The following is a 15,951-nucleotide window of genomic DNA, read 5'->3' as shown; positions in this document are numbered from 1 at the left end:
TTACAGTGGGAACTTGTGGTCTGCGAATGAGTACTTCACTGTAAAATAAAAAAAAATGTCTTCAGATTGTTGAAAGATATTCTCTTTGCTTATAACAGCCTATATGAAAAGAGGTGATTTCCCATGTTTTATTTGCAATACAAAATTATTTACTTTTTGGAAGAAGAGCTACAACTTGAAAATATTATTGACTACAGGCAACAAAATTGAAAGTCACTGCTCATTACTATGTGCAGCAAACCAGGCTCTGTGAGATTTTCTTAAAGGCTAATTCCTTTTTAAAATACATATAGGCAGTGAGAAGTATGTCTGTGGCTGAATGAGCTGGTTTGTATCACAAACTGGAAAAAAACCCACATGCAAGTCAGTATTTCAGACACAGAAGTACCCTGGGAAATTGAAACCACTATATTGACCCATACTTTTTCCCTCCCTTAGTGGGTGGGACGGTGTGTTCACGTCTCTGTTTCTTTTTTTTTCACTATATCACCCAGATCCACAGAATTAGCCAGCTCCTCTGAAGGCAAACACCCATTATCAAGCTCTCACAGCCACCTGCTCTCCAGCAATGCCTCCAGACTTTGACACCAACATGAAGTTCAAGTTCTCGATCCTGGCACTTCTTCTGGAAGTGATTGTCATTATTTTGTTTGGGATATTTGTGGATTATGACCCAGATCCTTCTAGAATGTTATACCCACGTAAGTATTTCTGTCTAAGATTTGTAGAAGTTGAAATTTCTTTAAATTGATCCTAAGCAAGATTTCTGAATAACTTATGAGACCTACTGATAGAGCTGGAAAAGAAAGTTGAGTTTTGGGGCAAACACATTTTCCTGAGATGTGAAAGCAGCAGGCTTCAAAGACAAATCCAAATTGAGCAGATACAAAATTCTGCAAGACTCTCCCTGCTGAGATGCTTGCTGTTTTGGGAGAGAAGAGCCTGGGAAATAGTTCTAGTGTTTGCACAGCAGGTTAAGACCTGGAGAACTGTGCATTTCTTTGAAAGAGTCCAGCATTTTGCAGAGACAGATGGGGGTGTTTCTTGCCAGACCTTCTATCCTGATTAATGTATTAAATAATTAAAATGAATAGAATGTTTCATTACTACCATTCAGGTTTGGAAAATGTGTCTTATGAGAACATGGAAATTGAGCTGCATATTCATCATTGCTATAAAATGTTTGTGAAACCTGAACTCCAAAAAGGGCCATAGTTTTGGTGACAAGGTGGATAACCCCCTGCTATCTTCCAAAGCAGTGCCTCCATTAGGCTATAATACTTTAGCCTGAAAATGTTTCTGTTGATTTGTTTCTCTGCAAATACTTGGAGAAGATCAGAAAAAGCTCTTGGCCTGAGAAGTAGTTACTCACTTCTCTCATGCAAAGATATGACTATTGTGAATTAATAGAAAACAAAGTTTGCAGAGCTGCAAACTGTGTTTTCCTGGCAGTATTGAAGGTTGCTTGTTCAGTTTTTTGGCTCTGAGGCTTCAATGACTTGTAGCCCTGATTGCAATGTGCTTGATGAGGATCACAGAGTACAGAACTCCCTGCTTGCAAGTAGCACCTGTGTAGTTTTGAATGTAATTTTGTAATTTTGAACCCTCTTTTTCTCTCATCCTAACTGTCCTTTCAGTGGCTGTTACAGAGGCATGTGAAATCAGGTTGGAGTAATCATGTGTTGTGTATTCTCACAGAGAGCATTGTCAGGGTCAGAGAACAGCAAATGAGGGCATTATTCAGCTCCAGATGCAAGTCTGCTGATGGACATCAGGGACTAATTACTCACATTTAGGTTAGCTCCATTGAGAGGTGGCAGTATCCCTGAGATGTGGTACCTTGGGCTGTGCCCACTCTCTGTAAGAGTTTGGCCATGTCAATGATGTTCATAGAGCCAAAGGAAAGTTTGGGTTAGAAGGGACCTTGAAGATACTCTCATTCCACCCCCCTGCCACGGGCAGGGTCACCTTCCACTACCCCAGGGTGCTCCAAGCCCCATCCAACCTTGGACACTTCCAGGGATGGGGCAACCACAGCTTCTCGGGGCAAACTGTGCCAGGGCCTCCCCACCCTCACAGAGAGAATTTCTTCCTAATAACCAATATACATCTCTCCTCTTTTAATTTAAAACTGTTCCCTCTTGTCCTATTTTTATCTGCCCATTTAAGAAGTCACTCTCCCACTTTTTTTATAAGACCCTTCAATTACTAGAAAGTGCTTTAAGGTCTCCCCAGAGCCTTCTCTTCTCCAGGCTGAACAAATGCAGCTGTCTTAGCTGGGGTCATATTAAACTATCCCAATTGTATTGAACTGTCCAAGTTCCTAAATTAGGTGGCCTTTTCTAGACAGTGTATTGGGAATTACTCTTGGTCCACTGTCACCCAGGAGGTGATTATTGGCCTAGGCAAAAGTTATGCCCAAACCCACAGGAATAATCTGACAGCACCGGTAATTGCACTAAGACTACGATATAGATCTTCAAAAGTAGCCTACCCAGTTAAAGATCACCTAAGCTTATTTCTTCATTAATATCAGTGTCTAAAAACTGTGGGAGGAATTTCCTGCTGCCTCTTATGTCTCCCTGCACAGGCAGTGTAAGACTGTGTTATTCCTGCACGCTTGTCCCTCAGCTGCCCACGCTATTGACCTGTGAGCAGCCTTCTAAAATGGTTTGGGCTCATGCAAACTGGCCCCTTGACCTCCTTCCAGGCATGGCTTTAGGCACAGCATGGATAAGGGACTACTCTAAGGTGGGAACAGTGTTTTAAGAGAGAAGAACATATATTTCTTTTGGCCAGGTTGTTCAGATTACCAGTAGAGACGTAAACCAAGCAAACACCACCAATGTCATGTTGAATTTTTAGATGCTGTCCTCACAGAGGTCATTCCCAATAAAGAATGGGAATAAAAGTAGATTTCAACAATACCTATATTTTCACTTTTAGTGCTCCTTACTCTCAAATTTACCTGTACAAAGTGGAAGCAAAAGTGCAGTTTGCCTGAGGACTTGGCAGAAATTTAATGCTATGGTTGTATAGGTGTATTAGGAAGTATCTCGAGCCAGGACTTCCCTAAAATGATGGGTTCAAACTGCTTCCCATGCTGTGCCTTAGGATTTTAACCCATGTGTACCTCAGAGATTTAGTTCTTTCATCCAGGAGGTAATTTTTATTCTCAGGACTACAGTGTAAGGCATGATTTTGTATGCCTTAGACACCTCAGCACCATGAATTCAAGCTGTTTCAGTGGTTTTTGGAAAGAAGAAAAGTAAAAAATAATAGTGGAGGATCAGCATAGCTTTGCACTCAGATAAGGAGGGCTAAGCTGAGATCATTCCCAAAGCGTAGCTTTGCATTGTATCTATTTCTGGTGGGTACAAGTACAGGCATGGCAAATTGGATGGACACTTTCAGGTGTGTTGTGCCACTGGAATGGGAGAACAAGGGAGTGGGGTGGTTCTTCAAGCACTGCAAGAGGATTTCTTTCGTGTTGGCATCCTGTTTGCATTGTCCTGTGAGCATCCATGACTCATGGCTTAGGAAAAATTATGCATTCCTCTTGTTCAGGGTTCTATGGTTGACAACTCTAGGCCAAGCAAGATCAGTTCTAGAGTATGTCACAAGCATCTTTGTGTTGAGACTGACCACCTTGCAGTGGAGGTAATATGATGGTCTTGGCCAGCCTTGCAGAATTCTGTGTAGTTGCTTTGTCCTGGATCTGCTGGGGTGTTTTTCCCAATCTTTATTTTTCTCTCTCCCAGAAGTGCTGTGCTCTGTCAAACACAGCTAGTCACTGAAACAGTTCAGTTCAAATCATGTGGTTTTCTTCATCATTTAAAGTCACTCCAGACCTACTCTTTAAAATCATGCACAAAAGATAGTTAAAGTTCAAGGTACAGGCTAAACTATAAGGAATTTGTCCTCAAGACCCATGAATTAACCTAGTTTTAACTAGGACTTTAAACCATTTGAGTGAATAAGTTCAGACAGCTTTAAAATGTCCAGCCTGAAGAGGAAGCAAAAAGGTTGGAGGTGTTTGTGAATCACCTGCATTTCTATAGAATCAGAGAATGGCCTGGTTTGGAAGGCACCTTAAAGTTCATCATCTAATCCCAAACCAACCAACGATGCTGTTTCTTAAATGAAAAGCAAAGGCTCTTATTGCTATTTCAGTGCTAGGGTGGGGCTGGAATATGACACTGCAAATATCAAAAAGTTTATTAGGAATCCCCAGTAAATTCTTATACTTCTGGGCCCTCTTTTGGCCAAACCTGGTAATGAAAAACTGAGGAATACTTCAAATAATGGGAATTGCAACTTCAAGACAAAAGTTACACTAACCAGCTCATGATTTTCATGCTTATTGGTAGCAAGAGCAATGAAATAAAAATTTTTTAAAACGGTCTGTCTATTCTGGAGGTTCTTGCTAAGAGTGAAATCAGAAAAAAAAGCTGCAATTACAGGACTCAAACCTGTCTTGTTTAGTCAATTAAGTCACATAAAGCTTTAAAGTAAAATAAATATTTTAAAATATAAAGTATCCATGTTATGGCGATAGACACATTTTGTATTAAAACCATATAAAAGAAAATTAAAGTCATAACTCTAAAAAGTAGAAAAATAACTAACCATATTTTAACAAAAGTCATATTTCAAAAAACAACCAAATATTTGAAGAAAGACTAATGGTGTGCTGATTAACTATATTACTTTTAAAAATTAAACTTTGCCTTAATATTAACTTTTATCCATGTAAAAAGATCAATGTCTCATACAGTAATTTTTAGGGATCCCAAGGATTCCTTCGCACTGGGATACCCAGCACTCACCCAAACAAATCCCATGTACAATTTTGGAGTTAGTCAGAACACACTGGCTCTGACCACCTTTATTGGAAGGGGAACATAACTTTTCTGGAAGGACGTGAAGCTGTGATGATGTTCCAGGTAGCTTCACAAAGACAGGACAGTGCAAGACACAAGTAAATTTGCAAGCATAGAGATCCAGTGGCTTTCCATAATGATAGAGAAATCAATAGAATCAATAATTAGGTGTGGCATTTTCCAAATATTCTGTTTTCAGCTGGTAGACTGGTCACGAAAGTGGAAGAATGGATCACATGCATGACTGGAGTTTGGAACTCCTCTACTCAAACTGCCTTCGTCCCCAGATTTTCACCCTTCTCAGTCACTTTTCACAGTCTCTACATAGATGTGCTTTCCCTTCAGATTTTCAGGATGTCCATGTGATGATATTTGTTGGATTTGGTTTCCTGATGACCTTTCTGAAGAAATATGGATTCAGCAGTGTTGGTTTCAACATGCTCATTGCCGCCTTCGGTCTCCAGTGGGGAATTCTGATGCAAGGATTTTGGCATATGGAAAGAGGGAAAATTTCTGTTAACATCGAAAGGTATATGTGAATTCACAAAAATTGATATTTCTATGCCTAAAGATATCAGGAGAAGCCATAAACCACAACACCTATGAGGTCAGTCTTGAACTAAATTTCATTAAGCCTTACTGTGCTCCTCTCCACATCCTTCTGCCCTTCACCTCTGAGGGGCCCACTCCTGGTGCACTGGGCCAAAGTTTGTGAAGAAATTTGAGGTGCTATGTTATAAGTGGGAGGTGTGGGTCCTGTAGAGTTATTGCTTTGAATCTCTGACTCTGTGGAAGCTGGAAGATTTCCAGCAGTAGCACAGCACATCCTGCATCCAGCAGACTTGGAAGGATCTGTCTTTCCATGACACATGGGGTCACAGAAGAAAGGCTGCAGCAGCATGTCTGTGCACTCACAAGGTTTTCTCTTACTTCCCAAGGAATGATTTCCATGAGCATCATTCTCCAGCAGGGTCTGAACACCAATCACAGAATAAGAGACCTCATGGGCAACTTCTCTAAGTGATTTTAATGCCCCTCCTCTTCACCTGTCCTGCCTCTACCAAGGTCTCAGAGTGTTTTCCACATCTGCAGTTCTGTTTTCTGACACAACTTGTTAACACTTTCAAAATGAACAGCATCAGAACATTACTGAGAGGAAAGCAGGAATGATAAAAGTAGCTCCCTAATGCTTACAGGCAGGCATCTTTAGAGAGATCCACAGGTTAGTGCCTCTCTGTGCTCTAAGTTTTTGATCAATTTCTGGTTTTGTTTACCTTTGCCAGTCCCCAAAACATATTAACACTGCTCCAGTGTGACAGCTCATGCAAAGATGGTGGACAGAGACAGACAGGTGTGCAAGGCTTCCAGCATTATATAAACCATCTGACCAAAGACACACTGTCATCTTTGAAGCCTAGGTGGCAGTCAGGGCTGGAAATTGAGGGGCCAGAGCATGTCCAGAGGACAGAGGAGCTGGAGAAGAGTCTGGAGCACAGGTTTGATGAGGAGCAGCTGAGGAAGCTGGGAAAGGGGCTCAGCCTGGAAAAAAGAAGGCTCAGGGGGAACTTCTGGCTCTGCACAGCTCCTTGACAGGAGGGGACAGCCAGGTGGGAGTCAGGCTCTGCTCCCAGGGAATGAGTAACAGGACAAGAAGAAATGGCCTGAAGTGACAAAAAGAAATTACACCAAGGGAGGTTTAGTCGGATATTAGGACAAATATCTTCACAGAAATGGTGGTCAGGCATTGGAACAGGCTGCCCAGGGAAGCTGTAGAGTCACCTGCCCTGGATGTTTTTTAACAAACCTGCAGATGTGGCACTGAGGGACATGGTTTAGTGGTGGCCTTGGTAGTGCTGGGTAAAATTGCCTTAGAGACCTTTTCCAATCTAAATGATTCTGTGATTGGACTCAATGGTCTCAGAGACCTTTTCCAACCTAAATGATTCTCTGATTCCATGGCATCCCTGCACATCCCCATACACTTCTCATCTGCCTTTTCATCATAATTCCAACCAGCTAGTCACATGTATGGTGTAAGCAGGAGGAAACCTTCTACACTTACTCTTCACTAGGTGGTAAGATCCTTACAAATCTATCTGGAAAGGCTGATTTAATTTTTATCCATGAAGATGAACTTGATAAAGTTGTATCTGAAGAATTAAAGCTCTGTAATTTTAATGATATAATTTTAATGGCATGTTGGGTATTACAGCTTTTAAACTGATTTTATTTTATTTTTGTGGTTTAGTTTTTGTTTTTGTTTTCTTTTTCTTATCTTCAGCATGATAAATGCAGACTTCAGTACAGCAACAGCTTTGATTTCATTTGGAGCACTCCTGGGGAAAACAAGTCCCATTCAGATGCTGATCCTGACTCTCCTGGAGATCACCATGTTTGCATGCAACGAACACCTAGTTACCAAAGTATTCAAGGTACAACTATTTAGCAATCATTGTTTTCTCTTTATAACAAATGCTTTCACTTTGAAATACTTCCAGTTTGCTTATTCTAGGCTCTGGTTTCTACCACAGAATTAAACCATTAAGTCCTCCAGACTTCTCATTCATCAGACCCTTGTCTTTATGCTGTATAAAATCTCTGGCATTACTTTGGGTCCCTGTTACAGGCCACAGATGTTGGAGCTTCGATGACTATCCATGCTTTTGGAGCTTATTTTGGTTTGGCTGCAGCTTTCGTCTTGTACCGTCCTGGTCTGGCAAACAAACATGATAATGATGAATCCACCTACCACTCAGACATGTTTGCCATGATTGGTAAGTGATGTAATATTGAGAGCTGATGAGCTGTTCATCCCTCTCCCATCCCTATTTTTTTCCGATTACCTATTATTATGCTACATTAATTTTCCTAAGTACACTTCTGGAGGCAAATTCCTTTTACTCTCATGCATGCACCGTAATTTCAGTGGCACACATATTTTTACAATTTTTCCTTGCTTCCAAGGATGGAAAGATCAAATAAAATATGTGTTTTCACTGTGCCTTAGTGGTAAATTCCTTTCTGTTAAATCTTGTGCTTTTCAGCAGTACTTCCAAAGCAATTGTCCATAATTAAAAGGATTGAGTTGTACTTGTCGTGGTAATAAATGTCAGAAACCATATAGCTATCTGTCCATGAGACCTGTTCATAGACCAATTCACCAGCTAAAGCTTTCAGTTGTATTGATAAAGGATTTGCATGTGAATTGTGTTGCCTGTGCCTCCTGCTCTGGCTGGGGTTTCACAGTGGTGGTGAGCTCTGACAGTGAGTGGAGCATGACAAGGGGTCATTAAAGCCTTCCACTAAGATTTGACAAGAGACCATGTGTCAAAATCCTAGGTGCCAGTGTCAAAAGCTTCTGCATATTCTATTATTTCTTCCAGAATTTTGGCCGTTCTGTGTTTCTCATTAATCATTGTCCTCATTTCTTGTAGCTCACTCTGTTTCAGCCCTTGTGAATAAATAGCCTTGGCTTTGTTTTGACTTCTATTCCTGCAGGTACCCTGTTCCTTTGGCTTTTTTGGCCCAGTTTTAACTCTGCCATTGCACAAGCCCAGGTAATAGCCATTATCAACACTTACTACTCCTTGGCTGCCTGTACCATCGTAACATTCGCCCTCTCCAGCTTGGTGGATAAAAGAGGCAAATTCAGTATGGTAAGAATCACAACATATCCCTTGTTAAATCGAGTCAACCCTCTCCAATAAGGATGAGAAGGCAGATTGCCAGTGTCCATCTATCTGTCCAGGCTATCTGGAGCCTTTCCCCATACTATGGCCAGAATTAGAGCTATTATACGTGTAAAACCTATAAAGTCTGATGAGAAGTGGCTGAGGGAGCTGAGAGGGGCTCAGAAGAAAAGGAGGCTCAGGGAGGCTCTTCTCATTTACTACAACTCCCTGAGGAAGAAAGGTTCAACCAAGTGGGGCTTGGTCTCTTCAAGTACCAAGTGACAGGATGAGAGGAAACAGCCTCAAGTTGCATCAGGGCAGTTTATACTGGATATTAGGGGAAATTTCTTCACAGAAAGGGATGGAAAGCAGTGTGGGGACTGGAAACATGGTGGTTGTACTGATTTGATGGTTGGATTTATTAACCTCAAAGGTCTCTTCCAGCCTTAATGATTCTGTGATGATTCTCTCTCATTCACAGAACCTGCTGAACCTTAGAGACATTAGTCCAGTGTTCAGGTGGACTTTTGAATCTTATTCCAAAGGAGTTCCTACTTGAGTTTTCTTATTACAACAGCCAAAAGGTCTCTCAAGGAAAGGACCTGTTCTCTGGAAGTCTCAGTGCAGTTGCACAACAGACAAAACCAAACCAGCTTCTATCCCCTCACCCTAAAATCCAGCTCAGTTTTCACCCTCTCCTTTCCAGCAGCTGCAGTTATTTGTCTGAGCCCAGCATGTGCAAGAGAGCCTGGAGGGGCACTCAGCCCTAAAACAAGCCACTGCTCCTCATGTGCCACCTCTGCCTCACTCTGTGTCCCCCCTGCAGGTTCTCATTCAAAATGCCACCCTGGCAGGAGGAGTGGCCGTGGGTACCTGTGCTGACCTGGAAATCCACCCTTTTTCTGCCATGTTCATTGGGGTCGTTGCTGGAATTGTCTCTGTCCTTGGGTTCCAGTTCCTGACTGTAAGTACCGGGGACCCAGCTCTGCTCCCATTTTTTATTTCTCTTTGGCTTTCCTGGAGCTCCCTTGGTTTGCTACGAAGGGAGGATAGATACAGTAAATCCAGGTAATGGTGATTTTAATAATGATTTGATTCTTGTACTTATGCTCTTTCTTTTGCATATCCATCTAGAGATCATGGAAAATTACAAACTCACTCTAAACCTCCTATTTCCCCTCATTTCAGCCTGTGATGGCATCCAAATTGAAAATTCAAGACACTTGTGGAGTTCATAATTTACATGGTTTACCTGGAATTCTGGGGGGTATTGCTGGCATCATAGTGACTGCGATAAAAACGGAAAGTAGGTGAGTTACAGAGAGATGAGAGAAAGAAGTTTTTTGATTTTGGAAGGTCTTTCTAATTTGCTACCATCTTTAGGTCTAATTATTAATTTTTTTTCAGAAATGCATAATATATTTGATGTCAGGCATTGTATTCTCATTTAACTTGGGTTCTTCTTGATCTCCTGCCTTTAAGACACTGCTTAAATGCCAAGCTTGTTACAGATTAAAAGATCAAATAAAAATAAATAAATTAAAGCATCATAAAGAAACATCACACCAAACCATTCAAACATAGAAATGCCTTTATTATGACTCTACAATTACACTGTTGGTATTTGTAAGATTAAAAAAAAAAAAAAAAAAAAAAGAAAAAAGGCAAAATGGCTTTTTTCCACTGTCTCCGAAGACTCCAAATAGATGAAATGCTGGCTGTTTTGACAACAGGGAGTGTTCTCTAATGGCTTACAGGGCATTAATAACCTTCTCAAATAACTTGTTTTCATCTGTACCCTAAAACAAAGTTAAATTAAAGTCATTAGTTCCTTCTTGTACACAGCAATGGCAGGATTTGTTGGACTCAATGTTCTTGGAGATCTTTTCCAACCATAAAGATTCTAAGATATTTTCCTATCAGTCACCTTCTCCAGCATGCTGCAAGTACAAGTTGTAAGAATGATCATCAGCCTCAAAGTGTAACAATTTTTTGATTGGCAATGGTTTGGTCTTTTACCCTTTTCAGGAATGGTCATGTGCTTACTCCTGCCATGCAGGCTGCTGCCCTGGGAAGTACACTTGCAATTGCAATTGTGGGAGGAGCACTCACAGGTCAGTGTGATGCTTATAGTGACTAAAAACATATGTGAATTTAGAGGTTTCTCCATTGAGAACTTAAATGTATCAACAATTTTGTGTGAATAATACAAATTTGAAATAATGGGTCCCAATGCCAGAAACTCAAATATGGCAAAACAGTTTTCCAAAGTTTTTGTCTTCAAACAAAGTTCAGGTTTGTCAGGAAGAATTTCATCACTGAAAGGGTGGTCAGGCATTGGAAGGGGCTTCCCTGGGAAGTGGTGGAGTCCCCGTCCCTGGAGGTGTCCAAGGAGTAACTGGATGTCGCACCCAGGGCTCTGGTCTGGTTGACAAATATGGTGTTAGGATTGGACCTGATGATCTTGGAGGTTTTTTCCAACCTAAATGTTTCTATGATTCTGTGACTGTATATATCTCACTGAATACATGCTCCAAAGATACTGAGTTTTATATCTATAGAAGTAATAAGGTTTTGTTCTGGAAGGAATTCTTCTCCAGATTCAGACACTTCAAATTCTGAACAGAAACTAGTTTGAGATCAAGACCTACTCAGTGAGGTGTCACACATTTCCATGTGTCTGTGAATACTTCCAAACAAAAAAGTGTTCCAACAAACAAAAAATCAGGCTGAAACAGAAAATTTTGGTCTGAAATCTGGTCAATTAAAAGCAAGCTGCTATTTATGCTCTTATTTATGTTTGTGTGAAGAAATCTGCATCACCTCTCAGAATAATGAGCCTGATGTCCCCAGGATGGTTGAGCATTTCTGTAGATGAGGAAATCAGTCAGAAAACTTAGCTGCATGTCTAGGGCACAGCTGAGGAACATTCATTTGGTCATTTTCTTCACTTCTTAAACCTCTGGTTCTGGTTTTTCTGCAGGTGCTATTCTAAAGATCCCCTTCTTGGGACAAGTATCTGACCAGAACTGCTTTGATGACTCTGCTTACTGGGAGGTAAGACACAACCTCCTTTTATTTTCATTATATTGGAGGATGTACAGTCACTGCAGCCCTGCTCTCCTGGGCTTTGTGGTTTGCACACATGAGTCAGAAAGGCTGCTTCCTCTAAGTTCAAAAATCCTCCTCTACTTCAGGCTGTAAATTTATCAAGACTAGGTCACCTTCAGGATAATTTTTGGCCTTCTTAGGTAATCATGCCTTTTTCATTGGACTCACCTTGAACAAAAAGCAGAAAGAGAGACAACAAATTGATATCACAGTGGAGGCCTTTATCTCTCTCTTTCATGCTCACTGTACCAGGTATCCTCTTCCTTATCAGACATTGATGTCATATTCCTAATTTAGGCAATCTGAACTTTATCATTTCATGACAGGACAAACCCAAAAAAGCAAGGCAAGAATATATAATATACATTCCTTGTAAATAAAATGTGAAGTTAAAGGAAATTTTATTAAGTTTTTTCAATAAATTAAACTCCTTCTTCTATGAAAAAAACCCTGTGTTCATCCCTCAGTATCCAGAATTGATGGCTCATGTCAGGCTGTGTCAATGTTAATAAAAAGACATATATTATACAGAAATGGAATTACATTCTCAGCACATTTTAGTCTTTTATGGCAAAAGCAAATCTATGTATCCTTAACTGAGCTCCTCTTTGTTTTTCATGGCAGGTTCCAGAGGAGGAGACAGTGCCTGAGTTTCACTCCAGCCACCGTGATGAGCACAGCAGATTTGAAGCTGCCATGTAAAAAAATAATTAATCTGCAGTATTTGTCCTAATGATGCCCTTTTCTGTTTCTAATGCTAAGAAAAAATGAAAAAACATCCAAGTATTGTCCCAACCACACCAGGTTTTCAAGAAAAGCCTGAAGATATTTTTGTAGAAGAAAATAAGTTGGATTTTAGATTACTTAGTCATTATGCCAAGCTCAGATGAATAAATCAGGTCCTTCTAATATATTTGTTCATCAAAAAAAGGCACCACAAATTGGTCTTTAAAATTATCTATATTTTATCAGGACAATATATTTAATTGTGAAATTTCTGAGTTACATCCTTCAGCTGTATAGGGGTAATCAAGAAGAAATTAATTGATTTTTTTATATGGATTCAAACAAACTTTTCACTAGAGTATCCCACCTTAAATTTTTGATAAAGTGTGTTGTCCTGTTTTCTGGTGGAGGAGAAAACATGCTGTATTTTGAAGCTTGATTATGACAGGAAGCAAAATGTTGAAATAATTCTTATGGCAAATCACAGAACACAGTGATTGATAAGGCAATATGAGTATCAAGATTCATTGTTAAATGTTTATTGAAAGGGAAAAGAAAGTGAAATTGTTAAAAAAGTTCATTATTGTCATAGATCTATTTATTTATTGTCATAGATTTAGTTAGTTTCAAGGACATAATAAGGGAACTGAGTAGGAGCTAAGAAAACCAAGTAATTGCATGATAGGTCTTATTCTATTCAAAAGTAATAAGTGAATTGCAGCAGTGTTAATGGCAAGAAATACAACCTGAACTAATGCCAGCTCCAGAAAAAACACGAATTGTTTGGAACTGATTGGAAAGAAATTATGTTCAACCTACGGAAGACTCAGCAGAGAACTTCCATGGGGTGAGTCACTGACTCGGGAGTCACTTTCTCCTAAAAGTGAAAGCAAAAAGAAGAAAACTGAAGCTAAATTAAGGAAAATTAACTTCCTCGGAGAAGTGGTGACAGAGGCTGCTCAGTTCAGAGACAAAAATTGAGGTAGCTGAAGGAATTCCATGAGGTGCCTTCGTGCATGGGATGATCCATTGAGAGACAATGGATGGGAAGTGGAGATCAAGCAGAAGGAACACAGTGCCTCAATCCATCATTCACGGAAAGCTACTGCTGATGTCTGAATAACAGGCCAAAGAGGGTGAACTTTCAACCTTCTTTTTTAATACTAGGATCTTATTTCAAGTCTTACTTATCAAACTTAAGGGGGAAACTCCTCTCACATAAAATAGCACATGCATTTTCATTTCTGCTGATGTATTTTTCCTTGAAAATCTTTAGAAAGATACTAGGTAGGGCTGTCCCATATGTTGTACCTGCTATATACTGCTACATATGTCAGATTTCTATCCATGAATAAAAATACACTTGTTGTGTCACACTTTATTTCAGATAAACTCTTTTGCAGATGTGCAATGACTGACTCTCTTCTACCTTGTTGGCTGTAAGATGACCTTTATCCTCTCAGAGCTGTCACACATTCATTTTTGTAAAAATTGGGGAAGCATTTAACAATGTAAATATTGCATTTGTAAAAATTTTAGAAGTATTTTGTGCATAATTTATGGAATGTTGAAGTACTTGAAAAAGATTTCATCTCTGATCAGCCTCTAAAAATCTTATATTCAATACATTAATTTCACCCCTCAAATTCTTGCTTGGGAGTTGAGAGGGTCTTTCATTCACCTTAAAGGAGGGTGAGGTAATTTCACTAGTTTTGAGTGCTGACCACACAGGAATACCTGAGTTAGGAAGCACCACCTACTGGCAGTAAACTAATAATTTGAATTATAGTAATTAATAATTTGAGTCATAAAATCCTTAAGGTTGGAAAATACTTCCAAGGTCATCAAATCCAACCTTGGATGGCTTATCATCATAACCAGTAAACTACATTGAGAATTCCATGTCTACTCACTTCTTGAACACTTCCAGGGATGGTGACTCCCCTGCTTCCCTGGGGAGCCTGTTCCAGTGTTTAACCACTCTTCCAGTGAAGAATTTTTTCCTAATATCCAACCTAAACCTTCCTTGGTGATGGACGCCCTCAGTAATAACATTTAGCGGTTCTTTTAAAATCCAAAAAGGAAAAACCTAACTATACATTTTTGTTATCCAGTTCTGCTTATAATCTTTCCATAGTAATCCATACCCTCATCCTCTCAGTACTCATTGTCCCCAAACTTCTTTTTCAGAAGACTCCTCCCCCAGAGAAATCAGTCCCTTAGGTTCTGTCAAAAAACAGAGTAGAGAGATGAATCCCTTTGTCTTACTAGAGCTTTAAATATTGAGTTTTTTCCATGCAACTGTGCCCTTGAAGTATACAATTTCTTTCTCCAAAGGCTTTTTACCCTAATTGCTCATGTCCACATTGCAGATGCCAGTGGCATTTGGTTCTCTGGCTTAGGGCATTTTCTTTGGTTGTGTATTTCCCAATTAATCAAAGCTTTGAATACCTTGAATCAGCAGAGCTTCATTAATAATTAGTTACAACTTCTGTGAAATACATGACTGGATGTTTAAAAGACAGAAGCTGAAAAAATTTTACTAAAAACCCTTTTGTTCTTCCATGAGAAAGCCTTACACTGGCAAGAAAATAAAGTAAGGAGTTAAATAAGACATGGAGTGGAGGATGAGCTTAAAGGATGGGACTGAAAATTAAACAGAAGTTAAAGTACAACTACTCTAAATTTGAGGCTCGCAATATCAGCATTTCTTGTCTTTCTCATAAAAGACTGGCAATGTTTTATCCCTTCCAACAACCACTCAGCACTCTTCCTGTCTTACCTTTGTTCTCACTTTGACTTTTTTTACATTTAGAGAGCTTAAATAAGGCGTCGTGGCGTGAGGCCTTTTTTGTTTTCTGGGCTTTTTTTTAATGAGTAAAACTTCAATGATATCTTCTTTAAACTAGCTAAAGGTCAAGCTTACTTTAAACTAACTAAAGGTCAAGCTTATTTGTCAGCCCTTTTCAGAATAGCAGTGGGTAATCATAGCTTTGAAGGCTGTTGTATAGTTCTGCATTCCTACCTCAGAGCAGTATCTTTATGAAAAGAAAATGTACTTGAAAGCCATTGGCTGAATATTTGCTTACAAAATTTATTTTAACATTTGTGCTCAAATCTGCTGCTGAATAAATGCATTAATTGAATGATCAGATGACCAACTGTATTTGTTTGACATTTCTTGGGGATGTCTTCTTTCTCTTACTGGGATCAATTTTTCTCAAAATATATTAACAAAATATGTCTCCTCTTGCCAAAGGAGAGCTCTTCCTGTTCTTCTCAAGCCTCCTGCAAAATGTTCACCTTTCAGCTTCCTCTCAGTTCCTTGCTGTTAGTTAAATTCTAGACATATGTGACATTTTCAGTGCCTTTTACCCACTCTGGAAAAGTGAAGTAGAATCAAGCAAACTGGAGCACAGCTGGACACTGGGCCTGGACTTCTTCCAGGACATCTTCCAGGTAGGTGAAATGTCCTGATCTCTCCTCCGGAGCTCCTGTGGTCAGTAACAGGCTCAGGGTGAGCCAGGCCAAGAGCAGGCCTGCTCAGACTCCTCTCCCAG

General features: G+C 39.8%; 1 protein-coding gene across 1 annotated transcript; it reads left to right on the top strand.

Moving 5' to 3' along the window:
- Positions 1–491: 491 nt before the first annotated feature.
- On the top strand, positions 492–15,537 carry RHAG (Rh associated glycoprotein). The gene is made up of 10 exons (XM_041480833.1): positions 492–701; positions 5,229–5,412; positions 7,165–7,315; positions 7,510–7,657; positions 8,382–8,539; positions 9,381–9,518; positions 9,743–9,864; positions 10,583–10,668; positions 11,538–11,611; positions 12,290–15,537. The coding sequence occupies exons 1-10, from the start codon at positions 569–571 to the stop codon at positions 12,365–12,367; spliced, it is 1,272 nt and encodes a 423-aa protein (XP_041336767.1). The 5' UTR covers positions 492–568; the 3' UTR covers positions 12,368–15,537.
- Positions 15,538–15,951: the final 414 nt, after the last annotated feature.

This window comes from Pyrgilauda ruficollis, unplaced genomic scaffold (assembly GCF_017590135.1).
Source record: "Pyrgilauda ruficollis isolate IOZ18807 unplaced genomic scaffold, ASM1759013v1 scaffold54, whole genome shotgun sequence".
Classification (NCBI taxonomy): Eukaryota; Metazoa; Chordata; class Aves; order Passeriformes; family Passeridae; genus Pyrgilauda; species Pyrgilauda ruficollis.
This window is presented reverse-complemented; position numbering and strand designations above follow the sequence as displayed.